Here is a 26985-nt window from a genome sequence, read left to right as displayed (position 1 = left end):
CTTTATTTGAACATATTTGATCGAACTCGAGGAAATTTCTTATAATATATGCAGCAATATACAGCAAATACGCTATTCACGATTACTTGGATATTTATTTAGGTTTTATATTCATTAATACAATATGTCATAAAATTAAAGGATCAGCAAATTTTGACCGGAAAATAAAAATTATCGATATTTGGACTACTGTAACTTGGTGAAAGAAAGTCGCGCAATAGGTAGTACACCTCAGGGTCGTTTTAAAGGTTAAAGCCTCTACTTTCACACTTTACGCTTAATTTTTCATTTTCAAATTTCACAAATTCAAACAACACTACGGAATTAAAAATATCCTTTTCAGAACTTGCTTTAACATGATTTTGTGAAGGAAACTCTCCCCTTTACAACGATTCTAAGGAGTCGATGTACGATTGTTTTTATTTGTTTATCGTACTTTAAACGAGAAGTATGCCGCCAATATTGGATTATCTCAAGGCATTGCACAGGGTTTACATATACATATAGCTTTAACTTGATTGACTAATTCTATACATATTTTATTGTTTGAATACTTGTACCATACAATTTAAATATCGCAATTTACAATTCGATCATTGCTGTATTCCAAAATTCGGATAATATATACTTTTAATTAGAAACTCAATTCCTTGACGTATTTTCAAGATGAATTCGAAAGGATGAAATAAGAAAATAATTTTTATTCAGAGAGCTGACAAAGTAGTGCGACTCCTCTCATGATCCAATGTTCTGGCGATTTTAATGTAGGTAATGTCATAGCGATAACAAAATTTGTCGAATGTCCAGTGGTTGATAACACTCCTCGTCTTTCGCTAGTTTTATATACAGGGCAAATGTATGTTACTTTTTCTTTTATATCCGCTTTTCTCACAGGTAATAACCACATCTAAAATGATAATAATACTAAAGTGGGGAAAAAGAGGCAGAAGCGAATGAAAAAGATAATGTAAAATAGATAGATAAACATAATGTTATACTTACGGGAAGCATAGGTTCATAAAGTACTTTTGGAAAGCTTTCGTCTAATGTCATTTGTTTTTTATTAAATCTGGCACCATCTAAAAACAATCCGTATATATAAACTCCATCCTCAGGAGGAAGTACAGGCATTGTATCGGATTCTAACACGAAGAAATCAAAGATTAAAAGGTCTATAGGAATCCGATATTTCCTCGCATAGTTTTGTCTGGTTCCTGTCAAAAATGCTTGGGTAAAATAAAATCCTGAGATCCAATATACGACCGGTGCTCCCTTTTCATACCATTCCTATAGTAAGTATAATTAAAGTTAGTCTCGAGACTTGTCTTAACGTTAAAGTATGTGCGTATATTAATAACCCTTTTCCTACTACGTACAATTAATGTATCTAGAATAGCTTTTGTATATATTTATATATTCGTGATATTATATATTCGTGACGTTGTAAGTGAAATGCTATAAGGAAAAATATTTAAAAATGTACGTTTATACATAGATATGCATGCATTATTGTCGATCAGTTAGTCTCATATCATAAATTAGATGGAAATGTTATTATTTAAAGATATGAATGATAATAGAGTTTTATAAGAAGTAATGTCTTACTTTAAGAAAATTTAAGCGGCTTAGTAAATCATGTACATAACTACCAAGTGGCTTTAGCGACGGATAAGAGTATTGTTGCCATAAAGCAGGTATCTTGTTTGTCAAAATTGCGTCATAGATATCTTCCAATTCAAATGACATGATAACAATACCTGCAATTGTAAATAACAGATAGAACGAGCATGAGGATACGACGAGTTAACTAGAAATGTAATATAGGACATTTGCTAAAAAGAGAATAAAAAAAACCTTTAATAGCACGTATAATATTCTCCAGACTGGTTCTAACATAATTGAGAAGTTTGTTAAATCTTCCCATTTCTTGGACCAACACAGTATTCATACTTTGTTCGTAAGACATTGGATACTTTCCAAGCGCCGATACAAGATCATAGTCATCTGGCAATTTTTGTAAAATATCATTCGACATTCTAAGCACTATTTCATCGTTGGTGAATTGTCCGGTTCCAGACTTGACGCTTTCCTGCCAGTGGGCAAAAATAAACCAAAAATGAGGTTTAACTCGATTTTTATACTTGTAATTAACGCAACATTAAACTTTTATCGTTAAACAGTCGATAAGAAATTGAAGAAAATGTACTGCAAATTGACTAACCTGTTGCAATTGCCAGAGATCCTAATTCAGCGATGATAGAAGAATTGGAAGAATTGAATAAATTATTACAAGAAAAAGATTAGTTGTTAAATACAGCAAGTAATTACTTAAAAATCAATGAAATATCCCTACCCTTTCTCGTTCTATGTTTATTCAAAATTAGTTTGATTCTTTCAAGAAATTTACTCGTATTTACTGGATAAACAAAACCAATAGAGATAATGTTGGATGTAAAGAAAAATATATAATCTATATCTATATACATACCACACGGTCCTAAATAAGGTTGCCACGTAAAGATAAATACATGAAATATGTAATGAATGCGACATGTAGATAGGTATAAAAATAAGGCATTCAGATAGTAAGTCAGAAATATAGAGAGGAAGAACTGTAGGAGAGGGTAAAGTAGATTACCTGTGTTAGTAGGAGCGACGAAAACAAGAGGTTCGTTTCATGCTGATCTTTGATGATGTCCGCATTTTCGTTCATACCGAAAACACTCGGTTCAGTGATTAAGGGTAAGTTTTTTGTGTATTCCACAAATGCTTCATGCTCTCGCACGCTTGGGCAATAATAAACCATCAAAGTATCATCGAAATAATAACGTTTTTCGATAAGTAACTGCCTGGAAAATAGTTGAAATCACGATAGAAGAATTGCATGGGAACAAACATACACACATACATACATACATACATACATACATACATACATACATACATATGAATATGAAAGTATTTCGTATATACATATGAAAGTATGTATGTACAGTAGATGGTACATAGGAGTATATGTATAAGTGAGAGGTATATAGAAATAGGAAAATATGAATTTACTGGCAATAAAATTTCGACAATATCGTATTCAAAGTTCTGCGATCCCAGTCATCCGTAACTCTTCCGCCATAGTTGCATTCTCCGGTCAAATACTTGAGAGCATCGAATCTCACGTCTTCAAATTGATCGAGGAAAAGGTGTAATTGTAAAACGCTGATTCGAAGATCAGTCTCGTTGAATTCGTATGTAATGTTCCAACCGATTGGGCCAAATTGTCGTCTTTCCTGGATTACGGCGTGGAAGAAACACAACGAATAAAGAAGCTTTTTGAAGTTTTCCGTTTGGGAACAAGATTCGAAAAAATCCGGATCAATAATCGGATCGCTCGTGTACGATCTAACGATGTTAGCTCTTAAGCCTTTCGGCGGTTCATTCGTCATTTTTATACTATTCTCTAGAACCGAGGACGGAAAATGTTCGGACGGATAGCTCGTCAACCACAGTCGAAACTCCGAGTGAATCGTATCGGGCATCAAACCTTCGCAAATTTTTTCCAAGGTACTCATCCAACTAATCGCCAAATGACAGTTTTGTAGAACAACCCAGTTACCAACTATCACAGCGGTTTGAATCATTTCCTCGGCAATTGGTCCCTGTCCTATTAAGCGTTCAAATTTATTAATTCCATTTACTCTCATCCTTTGTCAACGCTGTGAAATTGTCCCGAAAATATTTCTTTATTATACTTTTATTTTATTTATTATATTTAATTATTAAACATTATATACATTATTATATTATATTATATTATATTATATTATATTATATTATATTATATTATATTATATTATATTATATTATATTATATTCATTATACATGAAAATTATATTATAAAAATCAAAGCACTTGCCTTGGCCGAGGGAAATAGAGAAAAGGCGATTGACGCTATAACCTTGTTCATCGGCAAACGAGAGTAATAATTGCGTTGGATCGGTACCGGGCGTCAATACGAATATCAATGGAGTGCAGCAGTTTGAGTCGGCATAAGTCGATGCCAAATCGAGCGGTGGCGGTTCGATAAACTGCGAACCAAGTTCCGCTGAAAGTTAATTAATAAGTCAGTGAGTTTAGGCTAGATAAAGAAAATATCGGATCGACGATACCTTGGACGAAATTTTGCACTGCTGGCAGAATCTTATCAGGACGAATGCATCTCAGTATCAACATTCTTTTAAATAGGTTCAGATGTTGGAACGGTACAGGGATTGTTTCGATCTGCGGTTCCTTCGAGTCGAATAATCGTTTCCATTGGCTGGTATTGCCAGTAAATGATTCTCGAATGCCCTAGCGGAATCGCAAGAAGGATGAAAAGCCAGTACTCGTGCGTATGTTCATTTTAAGTGGAAATGGAATATCGCGAGTTCGTTTTCCAGACTAACCGAGAACTCTTGAATCTCGTCAAGATTACATAGTTCGTTCCATTGTTTAGTCGGTAGCCATGTTGTTGGATTTACATATGGATTATCGATACCAACTCCACCCGTTAATAAAAACATCCAATGCGACGGACAAAGTTGCCCTCGTTGCTCCAGCAAATTGATCGCAAGTAACAGAGAAAACAATAACTTGTCCTTCTCGAATAAAGATCTACAAATGTTCGCGTACAGAGAATATGTGAAATATTTCATAAGATCTTTTAGTCGTTGTTCAACCATTTCCGCTGGTTCCGTATGATCGATAGCCAGTTCGAATAAATTTACGAACCACGACAATGAATATTGATACATAGGATCGATATTTACCAAGGCAGCTGAAACAAAATTATTCATTATTTCCAATCTGTTATACTCCTTTTTAGTTCGATTATCGTCTAGATCGCAACCGTTTTTCGATCGAAGGGAAACGATACATTTTCCGTTATAAGATCGAAGGATAAATAAGTGATATCTTCTACCGTATTTATTCGGTAGATAACAGAAGGAAAAGGGACGATCAAAATTCGTAATGTTACGCAACGTATAACAAGTGAAGACTGATACCACTGGTGAAGAACAATACGGTGGAATATACGGCGACAGGCGTGTACTGCAATCTAGCATCGTCGATTAACTTTTCCGTTTGTTCAGCTACCGTTTGTTTTACTTGAATTTCATTGCTCAAATTTTTAGACGATGTTAAAATATCTACCGCTTCTTCGTCCTCTAATACGTTGCCTTCGGCAATCGATAATATTTCCAAGATTTTGTCCTCTGTTTCTTGCAATAGCCTGATTTTTTTTATTTATTTATTTTTTTATTTTTTTAAAAATATAGAGAAAAAAATGATTTTTCATCGATGTATAACATTTGTAATATTTTACAGTCGGACTAGTTACTTTTTATTCGCAGCTCCTTGCATGATCAAAGCGTTCTTTTCCGATTCCAAGTCTGGCCTTTCCTTCGCTACAACAATGCCCAATAATTGATCTTCTAATCCGGTTGGTGTTATCATGAAATTCAACAGTGTTACCTTCACTGCTACCTCTGGCAAATAATGCGGATTTCTTAATCTCGTCGTAATGTACAGTCTAACAACAAACCGATGAATGACTATACATGACTATATGTGTGTGCGTGTGTGTATATGCATATATATATATTTATCCAAATACCTAAAATTGAAACTGTATTCGATAATTGCATCGCCGAATTTTATGCAGATCGCACCAGCCTGTTTAAACGTTTCTTTAAGTAAAATCGGTTCGAGTATAGCGTCCAATTCTTCGTCAACGTGTTCAAGAAGCACTGGTAATCCAAATTGCAATGCGTTTTCTAACACTCGGCCGTAGTCAGGCTGAGTTAGCCGAATAATATTCACGTTATTTTGTTTTTCCATGTTTTTTATCCATCTATTAGCCTGACCTTGGGGATCTATTATAAGCGGCCATCTTCTTGAATTTCTACACGTTCGATCGATGTAGGCCCGAATTAGTATCGCATTAGTATAGCAAACATCGTAGGAGAAATTACGAAAGACACAAAGGGAGGATTCTTATTTTATGAATTTGTTTGTTTGCTTACTTGATGATAATACCGTTATCGACTGAAAATGCATCGTTTGGGAGTCCGAAAATATTCCAAGATCTGATTAAAGCTGGATCTCCAAGGGTGTCGCGCAACTGGAAATCGGAACTACAAATTACCTGCAAATCGGTACATCGTTTTACCCATAGAACAGTTTGTCGAAGACGGAACGGCATCGTAAATGGACCTAGGTACGCGACCACGCCAGAAGCGATCACGATATCACCCATTAATCGCTGATACCTGTACGGCGTTCCCAACTTTCGATTACATTCGACTACTACTATATATCCCGCATCGTATAATATCGCGTGCATAACAAGTACAAAAACTCTGACCTTTCTCCTAAAGATTTCGCGGTATCGGACCAACGCGAATATTCTCCGCCCAAACCTCCAATTAGGTCCTCGGCTCGTTTTAGCTTGATCTCACAGTCTGTCACTTTGTCGGACATTGCTTGAAAAGCAGTTTTTCTTTGTTCCAAAAGTTCTTCCAATATTTTCAATCTTTCCTAAATGCAAAATCATTCGTTTTCATTTGGTTTCGCGGCCGTAGTTACTCGAAAGCTTACTGACCGACTTATCAGACGAAAAAAGTACGATAGTCGATGTAATCATTTGAAAATAGTCGGTGTACCTGTACTTGTCGAAGTTGTTCTCGCTTTGCTTTTAGAGTATCCATGGCTTTATCATAAATCTTCTGAGCTTCTGCCAAAGCTCTTTTCTTCGGAGCGACTACTTTCGATACTTTATCATATTCCGACATTGCGAATACCCATCGGCACAATCCCTCGCATGCTGTTGATACTTTTTTTATCTTTTCAGGATTAAAGTCCGGATTAGTCAGGTATTCTCTTCGAATTTTTTCGATCACGGTATCAGGGATGTTATCCTTGTCAAAATTGAGCAACGAATCGAGAAATTTCACGTCGCTCAGCATTCTAAGAGAAGCCCTCCAATAATCCTCGATGAATGTACCGTCAGCTTGCTGAACTCTCTCTGGTTTTATTTGCTGTAGAAGAGAATGTACGTAGCAGGCGATCTTACGTGTTTGTTACGTCACTTGGACTACCTAAGCGTAAATACTGTAATTGCGCTGTTTTTGATATATTTCAACAAGACTTAAAATTAGAAATACCAAGAAAGATAATGGACAGCGTATGTTAAAATGGATAAATATAATATTAGTACTTGAAACAAAGGTATTTCATAAGATGAGTAGCAGCGAATGTGTCAAGTAAGCAAAGTGTCAAAACGAGTTGAAATAATAATGTATTTTAAATATACTTCCTAACGAGATAATTGGTATTAACTTAGTAACATTATATTAGTAACGTGATTCCTATCTTTTTCAGATTCCTATCTTTTCTTCAGTTTTTCTTCGGTGGTAAGTACGGCGAAGGACAAATTACGAGTTAGTTAAACTTTGTCATCCAGATAGTTTACTTAGATGTTTAGAAATTGAACAACGCAAACCTTGAGGACACAGACGCTCTCGACGATCAATCTCACTCCTTGCGGTGGTTTCTTCATCGTTCTTATTACAGCGATGTCGGTAGTCGTCAAAGTGTCCAAAGCGCTTTGAGCACGTTTTAAAATTGGCATCGCTTCTGCTAAATCAGCGTCACATTCCGCTTTAATCGCAGCTGCTTCGTTCGCATAAACCTATAAATAAAATAAATTACGATTATAGCGTTAGGGATCAGAACGATCGAAAGTTGGTAGATCGAAAGTCCCAAGTCGTATCGTGTAAATAAAATGTTCGTTAGTTATTTTAAGTGAATATTTCAGTAACCTCGGCTACGCTTTCGTCAATTTTCACAACTTTCTCAAATTCTGCCACTTCTTGTCTTTCCTTATCAACCTCGAGCAACATTCTTTCAACATCTTGGGTGGCTGTTATTAGTTGCGGTTGCAACAATTTCAGAGTTTCTTGCATCGTTACTACTTGTTTTTGCGTTTCATCCAATTGATCCAAACCACGCTCGTATCGAGTTTTCGCATTAATTATTTCCCTATTTTGTTAAAAAAGTCGATTTAATATCAGCCGGTGTAATATTAATCGATTAACAAGCACCAACCACCTAACCAACACGATAATCGATCTGAATTGATTTATCATACGTACGTGCATGCATATTTATAACATCATTATGTACGTATGTAGGTACTTACTCTCGTTTCCTTCCCAACAGATCCTTAAACGTGTTTATCATCTCAAGGTACGACGTTGGGGTGACATAAACGTGTCTGTTTAGTCGAATGAAAAACTCTGCGCTCAAATTTTGCGTGGAGACGTGAAAGAATTGACACATGTCGATACCAGCGGTTCTTTCGTTATCCGTCAATTCAATGGCCCGCAGAAATCTAGTCGCAACCGCTAATAGAGCATCCTCTGGCCATGGCTTAAATCAAATGTCGTCACAAGTAAAACCAAATATACGCTGCGTGTTTCAAGTTCCAAGCATGTATTATATAATAGTAATCTACTGTAATACTGATCTAACACTGTAATACTGACTATAATACATGTTAGTAGGTAGCCATTTGTTGTTACTATCGTCATCGTTATTATCTCACATAAAGATATAATAGGTATCAAGTTTATGCGAATACCTGAAGCCAATCGATGGTACAGCAGTTGACTAATGCCGGAAATTTTCTGATCCGGTTGCGAAAATCATTTCCTATCGGTGACATCACCATTACGATGTGTAGTTGATCGCGAGTTATCTGAACGAAAAGATTGAACAATGCTACCGCGCTTCCATCCGTTTGCACCGATCGGTCCCGCTGCCTGTCTATTTGCTTCATGTGTTCGCATATTTCGGCCAGTTCCTCGACGGTGAATATATTCGGTATCTAAATATTTTAACCATCATCGTCAATCCCAATCCCATTTGACGAAAGAAACAAAGAAAAAGAAAGAGGTGGAAATATGTTTGCCAACGATATCATTTTACCTCTCCGGAATTAAGAATATTGCTGATATCTTCGAGGAAGCTTTCCTGCTTAATTTGTGCATCGGAGAAGAGAAAGGTGGAGTGAAGATCGGTGGCAGTCACGCGCCTTAGAATCCCTTTTATATCCTCGTGCCACGAGTTAACTCCGTATTGTTGAGTAACTTCAACTTGAAAAACGTCGTAGTCACATATATGCGAGGCTAGTCTAGTTAACGACTGTCTTCCCGTACCGCCGACTCCGACAAGAAGCGCGTGATTACGCGGTTGCTTGATAATACGGGAAATTCGTGACAAATGTTCGATGGCGTACCTAACGTGTTTCGCGTACGTTTATATTCAAATATGTTATATTCGCGTACGTATCGACATTTATCTTTATTAACACTAGAACTACCACACCAGTCAAATTTAATGGATTTACAATTTTATTTTAAATTTCCTACATCGTGTTATATTTTTTCCCCGCAATGATGCAATGACTTTCGCAACGATGCTTCCATCAATCCACGCAAGTCTCGATGGTATAAAGAGTACGAATTCCCGATAATATAATGAGAATTCTACTTAGAAGGCGACAAATATTCGATTCTTCCGAGTTCTAACTTTGCACGATAAGCAAACTGTATAAAAACTTCAAACTCGGTTTTCTCAGTGTAAAAGCTATTGTGAAAATAGAGCGGATGAGAGACAGAGCGACGATATTATAAGCGGGACTATACTTAGGATATCTTGCACACGTTTGCACGTTATGCGCGTTCTATTTTCTATTTTCCCAAAATTTTCCACAAAGACGTAAAAATTCACGCTCTATAAATTATTTATCGCTAGAAACGATCGAACACTAGAAATACCACACCAGTGAAAAATGACTGGTTCTACAATTTTATAAATGTGTCAACCGGGATCACCCAAGAATCATGGTCCCAGATGTTAACTATCGGTAGCTCTAGCGTTAACAAATTATTCAATATCGTACGATGACGATTGTATCGTATACTTACCGGAATAACACTAAATTCATCGGCTTTCTAGACATCGTGTTGTATTCAGCTAAATAAGTTTCTACTATTTCTCGTAACTGGTCGAGATCTGGAACCTCTTGATAAAGTCTGATATCTACCTTGGTGTCGCCAAAATCGCAATACACTAAATTTCGAAGTTCTTGCTCGGTGATTATTGCTTGTGACTTTAATTCGATAGGAGAGATAGAAATGAACAGCATGTTGTTATCAACATTGAAAAAGTTAGTTTGCAAACTTACTTTATCATCCAAAGTTGCTTCTCTTTGCGGGGGTAGAAGATCTTTAAACAGTTCTTCCATTAACACATTCATTCGATCGTTCAAAGTGACGCGTATTTGTTTCACCAGCCAAGAGATATCTTCTTGATCTATTAAACGATCCCCAAAAACTCGAAGTACCTCGTGTACCCAAAGTCTCCTCATGCTGGTTAAACTCGGCATAGTTTCCGGGACGGACAGCAGGACTCCCTATGTATTCGCATATTATTACTGTATACGTTATACATACGCTCGTCCATGGAAATCTGTACTTGCATGCATGTGCATGTATGCATGTATGTATGTATGTATGTATGTATGTATGTACGTATGTGTATGGAGCATAATCTCGTACGTTGTTCGAGAAGATGTACTTGTGGACTACTTACACGGATGCATTGATACTCAGTATCAAAACTACTCTATACTTTAATACGTGTATATATCGTTGCTGTTACTTTCGTTCTAAACGCTCCAATTAATTTAACTGACGTACATTTATTGAAGCACAACCGATACTAACCATGACTGATGCTAAACACGTGTTTAAATAAGTTTGACGATTTAAAGATATAAAGACCTGTATCACTTTGGAAAAGTCGCGAAGATTGAAGACATAATGACATTTGGCCGGTGTTGGTAACAGATTAGAGAGACTTTCCTTGTATACATCCAACGTGCCCAGAACGATTTCGTCGATACATGGATCGAATTCTTTACTGAATCCTCTGAAAGAAATTTAATTAATAAATTTTTTATTTTCAAAAAAATAAAGAAAAAAAGATAAGGAAAGAAGCACGAGAAAGGCATGTAAAAACGGGGACAGGAATAAAATGGACAAAAAATGAGAAAACGGACGAAAGAGAAGAAACGTATCTACTACAAATTATTATGTTATGTATAATATCATCTATTACTAATTATTATTACCATATGCGCGGGCTCACATACACACACGTACACGTGGATCAACTAAAGCTTTGTACAAACCTCGTATCAAGATGCCAGAGCACGATTTTACTAAATATCATGGTCATTACTTCGTCTTCAAATTCTGATATCGTTAAGACGACAAAATGTCTTTTAAATCGGGGTGTAACATCCTTCCCGCCGCGATATGGTGGAGCCATAGCGCACATTAGATGAACGTCGATCAGTTTTATCATACTTTTCTCTTTTCTATCGTACCTGCAACCAATTTTAAACAGCAATCTACAGAAAAATGAATTTTCCATAGCTTTTTCGCTTGTCACTATACACATATATCATGAGAAAGAAAAAAATAAACAGAAACGAAAGGGAAATCATTTCATTTTTTACCATTCTCCGTGATCCAGCCATTGACGTAACAATTCGATCGGAGGTTGTGCCCCGTAAATTTCTTTCATCGGCATCGAAAGATCATCGACAAAAACGATCCACCGTTTACTTATAGGCGCTCCGTAAACGCCTTTCCGCCGTCTATCCAATTTTCCCATAATCGTGTCTTGAGTTTGATTCGCCGTAGTTTGCGCAGAAAAATTGATGATCAGTGGTTTGTTTACTGTGGGATTATTTTTTTTTAATAGAAAATCAATTATATAGACGGATTTTCCAGTTCCAGTGGGGCCTACGAATAACACTGGTTTTTCGTTGCTTACTAGCAAACGAAATAGGGCTGTGTACCGTATCGTCTCAACGGTAGGTACTATTATTTGATTTACAGGAATGTCACGAGGAATAGGTGGGATGTCAAGCAATTCATCAGACCATAGTCTCCATTTTCCTTTGCCCTGGCCGCAAACAGTAAACACCGTCGATAGAATTAGGGAATTATATGTATAATTTGGTCTCACGTCACACATGGGATTCAACGGGATTATCTTGGATAAATTTCTGGTCAACTTACCTCTTTGATAAATTTGTAGTCAAAGACAAGACCATCCCTTGGCATAATAAATATATATGGTTTCAAAGGTGGTTTTATCGGTTTCGGTAATTTGAACATTTCTATCAAATCCACAGGAAAATCTCTTTCGAGAAAGCCACGAAAGAGAACGCTGAACCGTTCTCTCGATTTTACAGTCAACGTGCCTCCCAGCCCCCAGATACACGAAAAGAAAAATGAACCCTGAAAATCTTCGATCGTAACAAGAGCAAATTTCCAAGTATAATACTCTAGCTAATTTAATTAGGACCTCAACTTATCTCGGTATCTCGCAACAAATTACACAAAACGTTATTTGCCCGAAAAATACCATTACTTGAAACGATTATTATTACTATCAAAGTAAATATTTTCAATTCGGAATAGATATATGACAATCTAACCTCGACTTGGGCTCGAAGATCTAACTCGTCGATATCCTTAACAGCTTTCTCGTCTCGATATTCAGCAAGAAAACAGTCCATCAGATAGGTCAGTGAACGCACGAGGTTTGTATCCGGCATCGGGCAAATTTTCTATAACATCGGAAGGTTGAAGCTCGTTCAAACAGAATATAAGTAAACTGGAGTAAGACGAAAGACAACAAATAAAAACCTGAACATGTTCGTGATGTGACCAGTAAAGTATAGGATCGCAAAATCTTCGAAATAAAGACTCATGTAGAAAGTTTCTTAACCACGAATTCATCACAGGCGGAGTATCAGCTAACCAAGATCTAAGTACAGGATCCCAACCAAGTGCATCTGGTTCCATGTAAATCATTCCTATATTCGAGGAAATATGAGAAATATTTATAACCGTATTCGATGTATTTTAAAAGGATTCGTAAATATTTATCGAAAAGAAGAAGAATAATGGAAAAATAGGATAAGAAAGGTATACATACATACATACCACAACGGGAAACTGTCGCAGGCGAAGCATGCTCTAAATCCATCGTTTCAAATATCAAATTGGTATACGGTGCTAATTGAATAATTTCTCCACTCATTAAGCAAAGCTTTTTGTTGTCATCGAGTACAGTATTCATGCTTTCGATCCATACTGCGTCTATCGGTCCGTCAAAGATTAACCATTTGCGATTTTCGTTGGTCGATGTTGCAAAAGCACGATAACTGATAGCCAAAACTCCGTCGGACCATTCATGGGATATCGGATCGAATTGTCCATATAATTGACCCAACGGAACAGCTTTGGGATTCATCGCAAACTTTTCCACTTTATGTTCGCTTATTAGATTCTGAAATATCATAACTCTTTAAAAAAGACAAACGAACATACATACTATCTTACGAGTTGAAACCTACGACCAATAAAATGGCTTACTCGTTCTTCGCAAAGTTTTAATGCGTCAGCTAGAATATTATACGCTGCCGTCTTTCCAGCGAATGGCAAGCCAACGATCATAAATCCATGTCGAACGATCATCATCTCGTATATCTGTTGTATTTTCTCCAAGAACCAGGCGCTACATTGTAAATTCGACGCTGAGCAAACGTCATAAACACATGTATTCAAATCAGTATAGTCTGGCTCTGGCAGTTTGACACCGGGAAAGAGATCCGATGTAATACCCTAAATTGAACGAGTTAGCAGCTTCGGACTAAACAAATAAGAAGGGCGTGGCGAAGGGGGAAGGGGGACGGGGGGAGGGAAGGGGATGGGAGGAAGAGAGGAGGAGGAATATAATAAGTACATACGTTGAATAATGGCAAGTCTTCGCTGAGAAATTTGGGTAAATTGACGTCTTTGATACTGCGCAATATTAATATATCCTCATCCACTTCTGGATATTTTATTTTTAAATTACCAGCCGCCACCAGAACAGATTTTACTGCCCTCATCCCATAATCGTAATGATTTTGACTCGACAATTGTTCCGAGCATAGCCTGTAAGCTGTTACGATCTTTACCGAGAGTGGACGTGCGTCATAAAATCCATACGAATACAATGTATTTTCGGCTATCAAAGCGTAATCTGGTACCTAAACAAGGTGACAAATTGACAAATTATTCAGAACCCACCCCGATTTTCGATTTATATGATTTGATAAGGTTCCCTTACTTTCTATTGATTAATAGGTTTCGTAAAAGTTATTCCATACCAACCATCATTGCTACCGGTCGAAAGAGCGCCTTTAAATTATCCGGAAGTTCGGTTCTTCCAGCATAACCAGGGTTCATCGTAATAAAAACAGCACAAGTAGGGTCTAATTTGATCTCGGTGCCTTCGAAATCTAGTTTAGTTAAACCAGCGTTAATAGCTCGTTGAATCGTTAGAATTTGTTGGGCTACTACCGACAATACTTCGAGATCGATCCGATTAAATTCATCGAAACAAGACCACGCTCCGGTGCTTGCTAATCCCTGGAGTAAGTTTTCATATACGTATATGTTACGGTGTTACACATGTTGATGAGCACGGTTAAGAGTACTTAAGCAGAAATGAAACCAGGTGACAAATAAAATTAGTAGTTACGAATTTACCTTAAAAAATTTACCCAATGCGATGTAATCGAGACCTTCCGAACAATTAAATACGACGCATTGTTTAGCTACAGCCTTAGCTAGATCCTTGGTAGTTTCGGTCTTGCCAGTTCCGGCCGGACCTTCGGGCGCGCCACCGAGGTGTAAACTTAGCGCGCTAAATAACGTTCGGTAACATCTATCGGTCAACGGCGTTATGACCAATCTAGATGTATTGCCCAGGTACTCGTACGCGTACTTCAACGACGTGTTTATCATCGTTGACCACAAGTTTTCGTCCTACACGTATACATATAGAAATAAATACATCGCATTGAATTGACACAACGATATTATTTTACTCTCTCTCTCTCTCTCTCTCTCTTATCGCGTGCCTACCATCCAATAGTATCTCAATTGTGCCAACCACTTGAAATCAGTAGCGATGCTGACTCTTTCTTTATACAATTCCGTTACAATATCTCGGCTATGCACGTCCATCGTAACCAAGGCCTCTGAAATCAATTATACCTACATCTATGTATTGCATAAGGGTAATGAAACTATGTATTAATTCTACGTATTCTATGACCTATTATGTCTTTTCATACCCAACGTTACACGATTTTGCGTTGACAATATGCCACGTACTAATTTCACTATCTCATTCAATTCGTTTGTACAATTGTCGACATAGTTCTTCAAGTCCTTCAATGACTTGGACAACACCGCCGTCACATCGGCTGTCCAATAAAGTTTACTGACACAAAGAATAGTCTGACCGGGCCATTCTAACGCCCATTTTGATCTGATCTGCTTTAAAAACGCGTCCTTTGCTTGCACCACCTATTAAACATGTGCTCAAGTGTTAAAATCTTGTTTATCCTTCAATTCGATGACACTTCCAACAAGTAGGTGTTTCATATTTTTATATTTCTCTATTTTCTCCTACTTTCTTAATAGAATTTCAATGGAAATGTGCGCATTGCCGTTTGCAGTGATTTCTATTCACCTGTGCTTTAACACTCCTCTTCATAGAAGATTCTAGTTCAAGTAACCACTTTTCAACTTGACCTCGAGCCGCCGTTGTATCGATAATATCTTCAAGAATGACTTCTTCTCCCTCAGAGGACTTTATAGCTATTATTTCCAAATCGACCGTGAAGCTTACTTGAGCAATTCCTTCGAAGCACTTTTTTAGATGCGGTTGTACTCTAGTGTAATATAATACATTGTAAGTATGTCGATTAGAGTCGATTAGCGTCGATTAATATCGATTAAGGGGCATTAAAAGAAAAGTATACATTTACATATGTACATATAATATATATATATATATATATATATATACTTTTGGAAAAATATATTTAAATTTGCACCTGGTAGGATCCTTTGTTTCCGATAATATTTCCAAGAGCTCGTCATTCGACAAAAAAAAGAATCGCGGAAAGTATAATCTTTTCTTTTCCAAATAGGCAGTAAGTCCTTTCTGTACTAGATCCAAGAGATTTATACATTTCCTCAATCGTTCGAGCATTTTATCGATTTCAATGACTGACATAACTCGAGGATCCGCTGCTACACATGACATAATTTCTCTCCAAATCTATGTACAGTTATTAATAGTTAATTATCAACGTTTTAGTACATTTCTTCCTTATTGCGCGCGGATAAAGTTATGAGCCGCTTTCCAAACAAGAACGCAAACTGAGAAGATTGCGTAAAATCAAAATTTTTGAAATTTATCGGTATACCTTATCTACAGCGCTAAAACGTCGACCCTCCTCTGGCATTTGCTGTTGAATATCAGGCGACGAGAATATCGGTTCAAGGTACATCCACGTTGCTTGAACTTGTAGCCAATAATCCATGATGCTTTGTAACAGGAGTAGTTTCGATTCCCATTCTCTGTTTGTGAAAGAAATGAAAAATAAATAATCGTTGTTGGCAGTTTTGACGCGACGTGACACGAATATGGAATCGATACAGTAAAAAACGTAGAAAAGTTGAAAATCACTAACAAAGTCTCTTTTTCAAATGGTTTGATATAAAGAGAATTTTTCATGGTTTGAGCTTTGATCAAATGGTCATCCAAAAGTAATTGTATATCATCGATGCTCGCAATTACGTAGGTGCCTGTATCGCGGTAAGCATTAACGATGAATGTGATCTCTGCCCAATCAAGATGCATTCGGATGAGTGCTCTTTCCAAGCTTCCTTCCTTTGTCGCTGCTTCCGATATTCCTTCGAATTTCGTAACGTAGTCGGTTAACCCGTAATCGAGAATCTACAAAATATGTAATTTCATTCTACGTATAGTACATGCCTACATACATATACGCGCGCGCGCGCGCGCACACACACACACACACACACACACACACACACACACACACACACACACACACACACACACACACACACACACACACACACACACACACACACACACACACAATACATCATCTAATACTTACATGTGATGCGCGAGAAGGAATACATAAAATTGATTGGTTAGGAGAGAAAAGAAAATACATATATTACCTTGGCAAGTGTCATCGACTCGTCAACCTTTATGGGAAAGCCAACAATTTCCGATACTTGTTCCCAGTGGCGATTCTTTAGGGAAGGGTTTCCAAGAGTAACAATCACAGGCATGTGTTCTTTGAACTCTTCTATCTTTATTCGTATATTTTCAGCGAGCTTCTTCGTTATTGGCTCTTGTATAGATCGTTCTAACCTATAGATTGTTCGATAAGCGATTGCTGTCGCGGTTTCGATCTCCTCCGGTTCCTGAGAACCTATCATCGAATTCATCCACGTATCGTAGTTTGTTAAAAATTCGCAGGTCGCGTCGTACAATCTTTTATATGGCCCCAGTTTATCCGCTGTCTAAATTAAAATAGTAACAAATTTTATTATACACTGTATATGTATACCCATTTATATACATATGTAATTATTCAACTATACCAATTATAGCCGTGTATTTTCTGTACATATAACTGTACATATAATTGCGTAATTAACTGTACATATAATTAATTAACTTACCGCTTTCCGTAAAGGATACTGGGACTGTTCCCAACCAAATAGTTCCTCCTCCTCGTTAAATCCGTCAATAGTATCCATCGCCGTGATCAGTTTGTTTTCTAAACGATCAGCCTTCTTTTTATACCGATATATTTCCTCCATATTCCCCCAATACTGTAATTCGTCGCAGTACTTTGCATATATCTCAAGTTCACGTTCGAATTGTTCGATTTTTTTCTTAAGGATGTTTTGGAACTCCCCGATTTTACTAGCAGCTATCTCTCGGTGTTGTTCAAAAATATCCGGAAGCTTGTAATACCTTGTAACGTGCCCAATAAATGAGTTTCATTTACTGATTTAGCTTTCTATTTTTCCGCTTACCATTGGAAAGCAAAATTATTAATTTTCAATTCAACAGGGGTTAAGATCGAATAATCTGATAGAACAACGATATATTTAATAATTTCTCTCAATCGACTTTCAAGCTGGCCGGCAGTTTCTATTTCCGTGGTATTTATAAATTTTCGAAGTTCGATCAATTCCCTAGTGTTTGCTGGAACGCTTAGCGCACGGTCTACGATTCGTTGATATTCATTCCCTACGCTAGTATCGGAGGTTAGAATGATTAAATTATTCATTTTTATTTTGGCATTAGACATAAACTAAATAAATACATAAATATAGGATACTAGTAATAATATCCATGATGTACATACATGTATACATATCTATGTATATATCATGTATGCGCATTGTACAGTGCAAGGACATACGTATTTACATATTTATATCGTGGTGAAAGTAAGAAAGAATAATCGCTTACGCTCGAGATTTTTGTTGATACTCGATGATCATTTTACCGACCAATTCCTCTTTAAGCTTACGAGCTACAGAAGCGATATATTTGATGATCTCTCCACGGTGGACGACGAAGAATCCAGCAAAGTAAGATCGATCGTACTCGACTTTTATCGAACGGGACAAACGATCGTAATATGCGATTAGAGTATAGTAATTTTCAAAGTTGTCAGCTGTATCGCATTTTAAGAATTCTTGAACTTTCTCTGCTTCCGAATCGTTTATGAAATTCGCATAATTTTCGAATTCACTCAGCTGCGTGATCGGGCCAATTTTCTCTCTTTCAATTAGTTGGCTAATTTCCTCTGTATATTTCTCCAAACATTCATGCGACATATACGGCTGTGATAATAAATTAATCACATATTTTTGCAACAGAACCAGAAGATATGCAAACGTTACAATATGAAAAAATCAGTGACAAAGTCTACATACTATGTGAAAAATAAATAGAGAATTATTGAGGAAATACCTCGAGTAATTTACGATGGATAGCGATGGAACTAATATCCAGCATCGTTTCAACGCGCGGTAGCGTACCAATTGTTTCTCCCAATAAATTCAGTATCGTTGAAAATGTATCCGTGAAGACTTTAAACGTTGGCTCGAACAATACGTTTGAATTTCGTACTGTCATCTTAATATCGAAACCGCGACACTTGTTCTACGGGCAATAACAAACACCGCATTTTAAGATTATTTTATTTAGGAAACTTATGATTGACCGATTAAATCGTATCTTTATGATTCTCTTTGTTTCTTTCACTCACGTTTCTGCTGTGAAGATAATCGACGTATTCTTCTATAGAGCGTAGATAAGCTCCTCGCAACTGATCTTCCATAATGAAACCGATACAACTGAAAAGTCGTCGACAGCCGGATGTGTCACTTATGAGCGGTAACTCGTTTCGTTCGAATGCCTAAACACATATAACGATACGATTATTATTCCCATGTATTTCTTTAACTGTGAAATACTTATGTTTTATATTTGCATCGTGCTATCTATTACGATTGACAATATGTATAATAAAAAAAGAAACAAGTCTTTCTCATATTTCCTTAAAACTTGACTGATCGAGTACTCAAATCTCTGATAGACATCTTTATTTTGACTAAGGACTAAGAATCTCTTTTCGAATCTTTTAAATAGAATATCTATTCTCTGTAAAATTTTGAAAAAACAACTGCCTAATTTTCTATTAAAGAGTATCTTGTACGATTATATAAGATATGTATACGAAAATGGTTTGGAATATTATACATATTACACGATGTAACTTATACCTTTCTATACTCTATGCATACTTACATTACGCTATATATTACAGGCTATCTTATATTATTGAATTTTGGTTCTACGTGATGGTCACGTGCATACAAATATCGCGTATTTCGTTTGATTTTACGTAAACGCTATTATACAGTATACTATTGTATAATATATATCGTATAATACCGTAATTAAAATTCCTTGAATTTTTGGTAACCAATGCTTTGCAAGTTCCTCTTTCACCCTGGAACACATTTTTGAAATGGTTCTCTCGAAATTGCCAAGATCATACGATGCGTCGCGTGCTGCCAATTCCCTTCCATTTATGAGTTTGCAGCCACTGTTACACCAAACATCATAATTATAAATATAAAAAATATAAAAATTCAAGTACAGGATTATCCATTTAACTCGAAATCCGCGCTCGCGAGAACATTGAGAACGATATAACAACGGTATAACATATACGCTTACTATGCAATCAAATGTTGCGAGCCACCTATGAGTTGTTGCTAGAAGTATAATTAGGCAAGAGCACAGATCGGTTTAGTTGCGTCGTAGGATTTTCAATTTGACGTTACAATAAGTAGAGGACGATCGCAGAGGTAAGTGAGCCTTGTGCTTTCAAATAAACGTAACTGATTCTGTTCAGACGTATAGCTCGATTTTTTGTTTTTAATAACTGATATCCTGAATTATGCTTACCTGAAATGTAATTACAATTTAATTTCATTTTTCTTTTTTATTTAAAATCGCATTTAACTACAAGTGTTATGAGCGAATTACAATGAAATTGTTCACATTTTTACAAACACCTTTTTTTATTTCAGCCGATAATTTTCATTCTTAACGTATGAAACATTTCCTTCTATGTGGTAATTTAAAATTTGTTACGATAATTTTCTACAAATTAACCGCTATTACTTGATTTTCACATCACAGGGGATCGCCCTGATACGAATACATCGAATGTAAGAATAAGGAATAAGAAAAACAACTGATACATCGAGTTGCGCCAAGACACTTGACAAAATTCGTATTTAGATCAGTTATCAGTTAAAAAGAAATAGAAATTAATTTAACTTTCGTACTGCAGTGCCTGGAGATGTTCGAATTAGTGGACGAATGACGATGATTGTTTATGTCATAACGATAAAAAAGCAAACGTATCTCTAAACAGTCTGCACGACAGATTTAACATCGGTGTTCGACTGTTTATAGATGATTTTGATCGTAGTACTAACATTTGATCGTAGTACTAAGCGTACATATCACACCACGTGGCCATGTGAATGTTCTCGCAAGCACGGGTTCCGAGCTAAGTGGATAATCCTATATATACCGATATACCTGTATATATACGATGGAACATATGTAACCGCTATTACCATATGTATGTATGTGTGTATGTATGTATTTATATCGTTGTGAAGATTGTGGATAGTATCGGTTTATATTAGACGAGAAACGAACCTGAATTCGCGGTACCAATAATCGAAAATCCGTCGTACAACTGGACGATATAATATGACTCTTCTTTCGAGTCTCGCTCTGTTCCATCGATAATTAACCTCGTGTTCTTTCGGGAGTCGTATTCCTTCAAATTGTTCATTCTTTTCGAGTGCAGTAAACTAGAAATCACAGTAGTTATCAAGTATCATTCTATCTATCGTATCTATCGTATCATTTTCCTTCTTTCATCGCCTGTCGTTAATAGGTATTCGTCGACATTAGTAAATGTACATTCGTTCTACATGTTTCTATTAATATACGTATTAGAAGAGAATGTACGACCCGACATTATTAATCATCATACATATAACGTATACGGATAGGTAATAGAAACGGAGAAGCCAACGAAGTCACCTATAAGCCAACAAGATTCGAGAATCCGCAATAATACAGATTCGATTCATCAGAAAGGATACTGTCGATTCACAGTCAGCAACAGAACCGCCCTCGTTCAATGTTAAATCTTTGTTATGCCTATCAGACTACGAGGAACGTTGTAAATTAAAAATACTACTACTGTAAATTAAAAATGCAGAACGTACCTGTTTTAACGAAGAATATACCGAGTTTCCGATAACAAATTCTATGACTGACTTCTTCACGCTTAATATATATTCCTCTTTCACTTCTTTCACTAAACGATTTAACAATTCTTTAAATTTGTCTTTCCATTTGGTTGGAACACGCCTTAGAATATTCATTAGAAGATCAACGTCCATCGATCCTACGTAAACATCATCGATACCTTGTGTCAAATAATAGCAGTATCGCAAAACGTTGTCATTATTTTCTAGAATTATGTCATCGTCCATCTCTTCCTCTTCTTCTATTTCTTGCATACACGTATTAATTCTGCGAAACGTTTTTTCCTTTTCTTTCTTTCTTTTCCGCTTTATCATATCAACAAGCCGAGTACGAAATTTCTCTCTTTCTCGGCACAGCGATAGATATTTATACATCTCCTAAATCGATGTCTTTTCCTTGTACAATTCAATATGAACACGTTTCGAACGCGTGAATGCTAAATAGTTACTATATAGAACAGCTGCCGTATAGAAACTACTTAAATTATACGAATGTTTGACATCCTCAGCAGCAGAAAATACTACCGACCGGTTGATTTGTTAAGACTTAAATTACACAAATCACTATAGTATACACCATTTTAAACGATAAATCGATAAGCAGAAAATAATATCTATAAAATAAAATTATAATCGACCTATACTCCTTTTTAAACCCGTATTATTATATGCATATTTAAAGTCAAGCGACGGTTGTTCTTCAATGATAATCTGCTAACCTATAAAGTATCTAACTTTCCATGGTAACCGTCCCTGGTACCTCAAATACGCGTTATACACTATTTTTTTTATCTTTACAATATCTGTGATTTGTAATATCTGTAATATCTTTGTGATGTGCGTGTGCGTGCGTGTGTGTGTGTGTGTATAGGTAAATACATATGTGTAAATAGTGCGCGTCTCTCCTTTCTTTCGTAGATCGAACACAAGTTATGAGCATATACTTTAGAACGCTTGTACACCTGCATACATCTGCATAGCCTATTCTATTTGAGAAATTGAAATTGTTACGCGTAAAGAGTCTAAAAGAAATTTTAAACAAAAGCTTAACAGCTAGCTTATTAATGTCCTTTTATTTACATTTTTATATTTATTGTAATAGATGCACGAGAATAGTAATTGCATCTATTATACATACATACAAGTTAGAGTCCAATATCCTGTTTATACATACATATGCATACATATTCACAAACATACACATATTTAGCACGTTATTTTATTATTTTTGGATAGTTTAGCTACGTATCATTATAAAGATTAAGTGTAGCTTTGATTGTCAGTCAATAGGCTTTTTTTACTTTTGATCCCACATCGAATAATTATGCAACGAATTTACATTTTACATACATATCAATCGTTGACGCTCTGTTTGCCTATTCTCTCCCCTCGCATCGTCATCGTTTACATGCATGTTTTTCCGTTATCCCGTTCTTCCTTCTATCGATTGAACCGTGTTTAAATAGCGTTAAAGTATCAGATAAAAAGGTTACAGTCGATCTAAATACATAGCTAATGCACAACGAACGAAATTTTCTCACATTAATAATATTTTTGTTTGCATTCTGTACAATGGAACTACCTTTTAGATATATGAAACGCAAAGGAGTAGTCGATCAATTAGACACACAGTATCGTAAGAGAAAGCTAAATACTTTGAACACTAATGTTTCTGTGTAATCATGTTATATAAAAAATAATTCGATATAACTGTACGTACGTACTTAATACTTAGACAGATCTGAATTTCAGAGCCAGAGTGTATTTAATTCGTACTTTCCAAACTTTCGAAAGGAGCAAATCGTAGTAGCGGGAAACTAAACGATATGGAACGGAAAAGTTGTTATTATCGAGAAGAATGACAAATTTTATACGGAAAACATGTCTATAACGTGTAAAATAGCATTTTTTAAATTTAACACACTCTGGTTTTGGTGCCCATATGTATGTTCGATTACATATTGTGTGCGTGTGCGCGCGTGTACATACACGCACACGCACACGCACACGCACACGCACGCGCGCACATACATACATACACGCATACACGCATACATACACATGTATAATATAATAATATAATATAGATATAATAAAATATAGATATACTATATAATCAAACGGTCTACAATGTGCAACTGTTCAAAGCCAGTAGTACGAAAAATCAAAAACCTGTCGTTGCTCGCACTTCACTAAATTACATTAGTTGACGGCGTTCACGACAGTTATTCATGCTGTTTATCATTTAATCAATTGGATCAACGGTTGCTCGGCAAAGCACGGTAATTCCGGATGACAGCGAACGATTACGGTCTCGTGAAGCGATATCGGTACGGTGTCCAGGTGAATAATTCTATGGAAAGAATAGATATACGAATATAGTATACCAACAATATAATATATATAGTATACATTCTGTTAAGCATGTATTATGCCTAAGGGTTACAACGTGCATAATGTTATCGCGTCCCGATACACCATTTCACGTTTGTTGATAATTAATCTTTATGCGCAAATTACAGGAAAATAACCGGAAAAATTATGCATATATTTACATATTTGTGTAAATTTACCTGCGATTACAAGACTAGAAAAGCATGATACACAGAATTTTCGTTGAAACGAGTATCGAGATGCCATCGATACGATGTATATGTACTACATCGTATTTACATATATATGTATGTAATCACAACTACAACTATATCTCTCTCTCTCTCTCTCTCTCTATATATATATGTACCTACATATGTATCGGTGGACAGGTTTGAGTTAATGAGCGCGTCTGATTGATGATGATGCGCGTTATTATGCATTGTCACGCATGCTAGGTGATCTTGGTGGCTGCCGTTGTAATAGCTGCGATACTACAGGATACGAGGGTAAGATGCATGTTGAACGTTAGGCATGCATCAGTTACTTAGTAATGAAAATGAACGAGGACGTCTTGATATCGTTTCTTAGGGTATTGCGTATCAAATCCTTCGACATCACGAATTGAATTGCGTGTTTCTCGTCGAACTTGATAATACGTACGTATGTAAGTAAGTAAGTACATATAACGCATACATTTTTCTATAAAATCGGAGATTTATTAAAGATTACATGGAAACAAATATCTCCGATTCGTGTTATTCGTAGTAAGAATTTCTTGTACTTGTAACAGTCCCTAATATCGAGTAACGTTCAAATTCGAAATGCATATCGATCAACCTGATCGATATAATTTCTTCTTTCGTTTCTTTTCTTTTCTTGTCTCCACCGCCATCATCTTAGCGTACAGTTCACCTAATTCTTACTCTACTTTGATTTAAAGCCTATCATTCTCCGAAAAACATTCTTTTTCGTTGAATCGTACAACGGTATTCGCAACGACGCGAGATAAAGAAATAAATGAAAAAAAAGGCTATCCGATCGGTACAGTATCTGAATTTTAAATCTTGAATTTATTCGCAGCTTGGAATAGTAATGTTTAAATTAGAGATAGAAAAATTCGGTAATTATTTACAAGTACTGCCACCTCACCGATTTCGATGATTTTCGAATATGTTGTAGAAATCGAAATCAACATTTTGAACAATTTTTCCTATACATATAATCCCCGCTCGGTCTTTATTTCCTAGATACCCATAATAAAAATATTTTTCAAATCTTTATTCTGACGTTACTTTGAAATTGAAGTGAAACTTGGCGTAAATTAATCGAAATCAGATCAAAATTCATTAATTGCTTGATGACAGCTTGATCATCTGTATTTGGTTAGATTTGAATTAGGTACTTTAAATAGGTTTTAATATTAGTAGAGCCATAAACCCAAGTAAAAATCGTCTCTCATCTCGCTGGAATAGCTAAGCCAAGTTGCATTTCCTTCTCATCTCCCTGCGTTTCGAAAATCGAAATGTGAGATACACGTAAACTCATCGCATCGACTCATGTGCATCGACAAGCCTAATCCAAATTTAAATGACATCCGATGCGCATCAGTGTAAAAATGAGAGAAATATTTTCACGAATGTCTCGGAAACTCGGAATATCGAGCGGGGGTTATATTTTTCGGGAAAATCGATGAAAATGTTGATTTCTACAATATATTGGAAAATCATCGAGATCTGTGAGGCGATAGTACGTGTAAATAATTATCAAAAGTTTTCGTTCCGTCCTCGAACATGAAATCATCTACTACCGTAAATAATACATACACTACCACTCATAAATATTCGACGCTTTGATAGTAATATATTTTTCGCAGTAACGATATAGTACGTACATATGAATTCAACCGAATCGTACAAATTCACGAATAGAAGTAAATTAATGCCTAGAAATGGTAGTTTGTAGGTACTTACGGAATCAACAGATTACGAATTTAGATAATTTACCAGCAGTACATTGCATTACAGTCAAATAGATCTGTAAACTACATTTTTGAAGATTAGAGGATAAATTGCACATTATCTTTAAACGATAAATTTCATCGCGTCGAAATGTTCCACGACATAACGCCATATACGTAGAATTCTAACGATCGTAAAAAAATAAGGTTATCATCATAAAGAATAATGTAGATCCTCGTTCTATCGTAAAGAAACAAACGTTCCGATACTTATGAACGGTAGTGTATACGAAAGTTTCGTGCGATCAATCAGCTTGACGATCAATTTAACGAAATGAGTCGCTACAAGAGCGATGCAAAGCTACGATGTTTGAATATTGGCTAGATTCGATATGCCCTACGATTTACCGTTGCTAGTGAAGCATGGACAGAGCGCGTTCAATATTCGACTGCAGAATCCACGGGCACGATGATTCCAACCAGCGACGCTACCGATACCCTTTAGTCTACTTCCTACACAAACAAATATTCTGTTTCTTTTACTGGAACTAGGGAACAAGCGATGAATGAAAATAAGCTTGCAGACATATTTATCTTGCTTTCTCGTCATGCCTTTCTATCGATTATGATGCCAAGTACGTAGAATTCTTTTTTTATATCATACTATAAAGCTTACCTTCACTGACAGCTTTCTG

At 36.2% G+C, this 26985-nt stretch overlaps 1 protein-coding gene across 6 annotated transcripts; it reads right to left on the bottom strand.

Moving 5' to 3' along the window:
* Positions 1-514: 514 nt before the first annotated feature.
* On the bottom strand, positions 515-26985 carry LOC100648960 (dynein axonemal heavy chain 7). Of its 6 annotated transcripts, XM_048406659.1 has the most exons (52): positions 26967-26984; positions 21916-26803; positions 21335-21492; positions 20048-20201; positions 19359-19508; positions 19061-19252; positions 18554-18930; positions 18112-18333; positions 17752-18049; positions 17242-17589; positions 16719-16984; positions 16452-16605; positions 16077-16303; positions 15710-15911; positions 15309-15543; positions 15097-15212; positions 14719-14997; positions 14341-14598; positions 13932-14216; positions 13558-13806; positions 13126-13471; positions 12826-12995; positions 12615-12746; positions 12193-12414; positions 11625-12076; positions 11295-11492; positions 10885-11032; positions 10287-10514; positions 10027-10211; positions 9026-9335; positions 8679-8924; positions 8238-8467; positions 7858-8077; positions 7539-7727; positions 6700-7074; positions 6402-6574; positions 6061-6306; positions 5652-5939; positions 5510-5523; positions 5376-5442; positions 5041-5267; positions 4441-4811; positions 4165-4345; positions 3912-4100; positions 3061-3658; positions 2639-2849; positions 2489-2497; positions 2222-2242; positions 1855-2089; positions 1606-1757; positions 1003-1287; positions 515-907 (listed from the first exon to the last, which is right to left on the bottom strand). In XM_048406659.1, the coding sequence occupies exons 2-52, from the start codon at positions 22330-22332 to the stop codon at positions 701-703; spliced, it is 11712 nt and encodes a 3903-aa protein (XP_048262616.1). In that variant the 5' UTR covers positions 22333-26803; positions 26967-26984; the 3' UTR covers positions 515-700. The 6 variants fall into 6 exon arrangements, with proteins under 6 accessions (XP_048262616.1, XP_048262612.1, XP_048262611.1 ...); XM_048406655.1 differs by having other exon boundaries at positions 5376-5567; positions 21916-24310; positions 26967-26985; XM_048406654.1 differs by having other exon boundaries at positions 5376-5567.

The sequence above is a fragment of the Bombus terrestris genome, chromosome 6 (assembly GCF_910591885.1).
Source record: "Bombus terrestris chromosome 6, iyBomTerr1.2, whole genome shotgun sequence".
Taxonomy (NCBI): Eukaryota; Metazoa; Arthropoda; class Insecta; order Hymenoptera; family Apidae; genus Bombus; species Bombus terrestris.
Note: the sequence above shows the minus strand (reverse complement) of the source record. Positions and strands in the feature narration are given on the sequence as shown.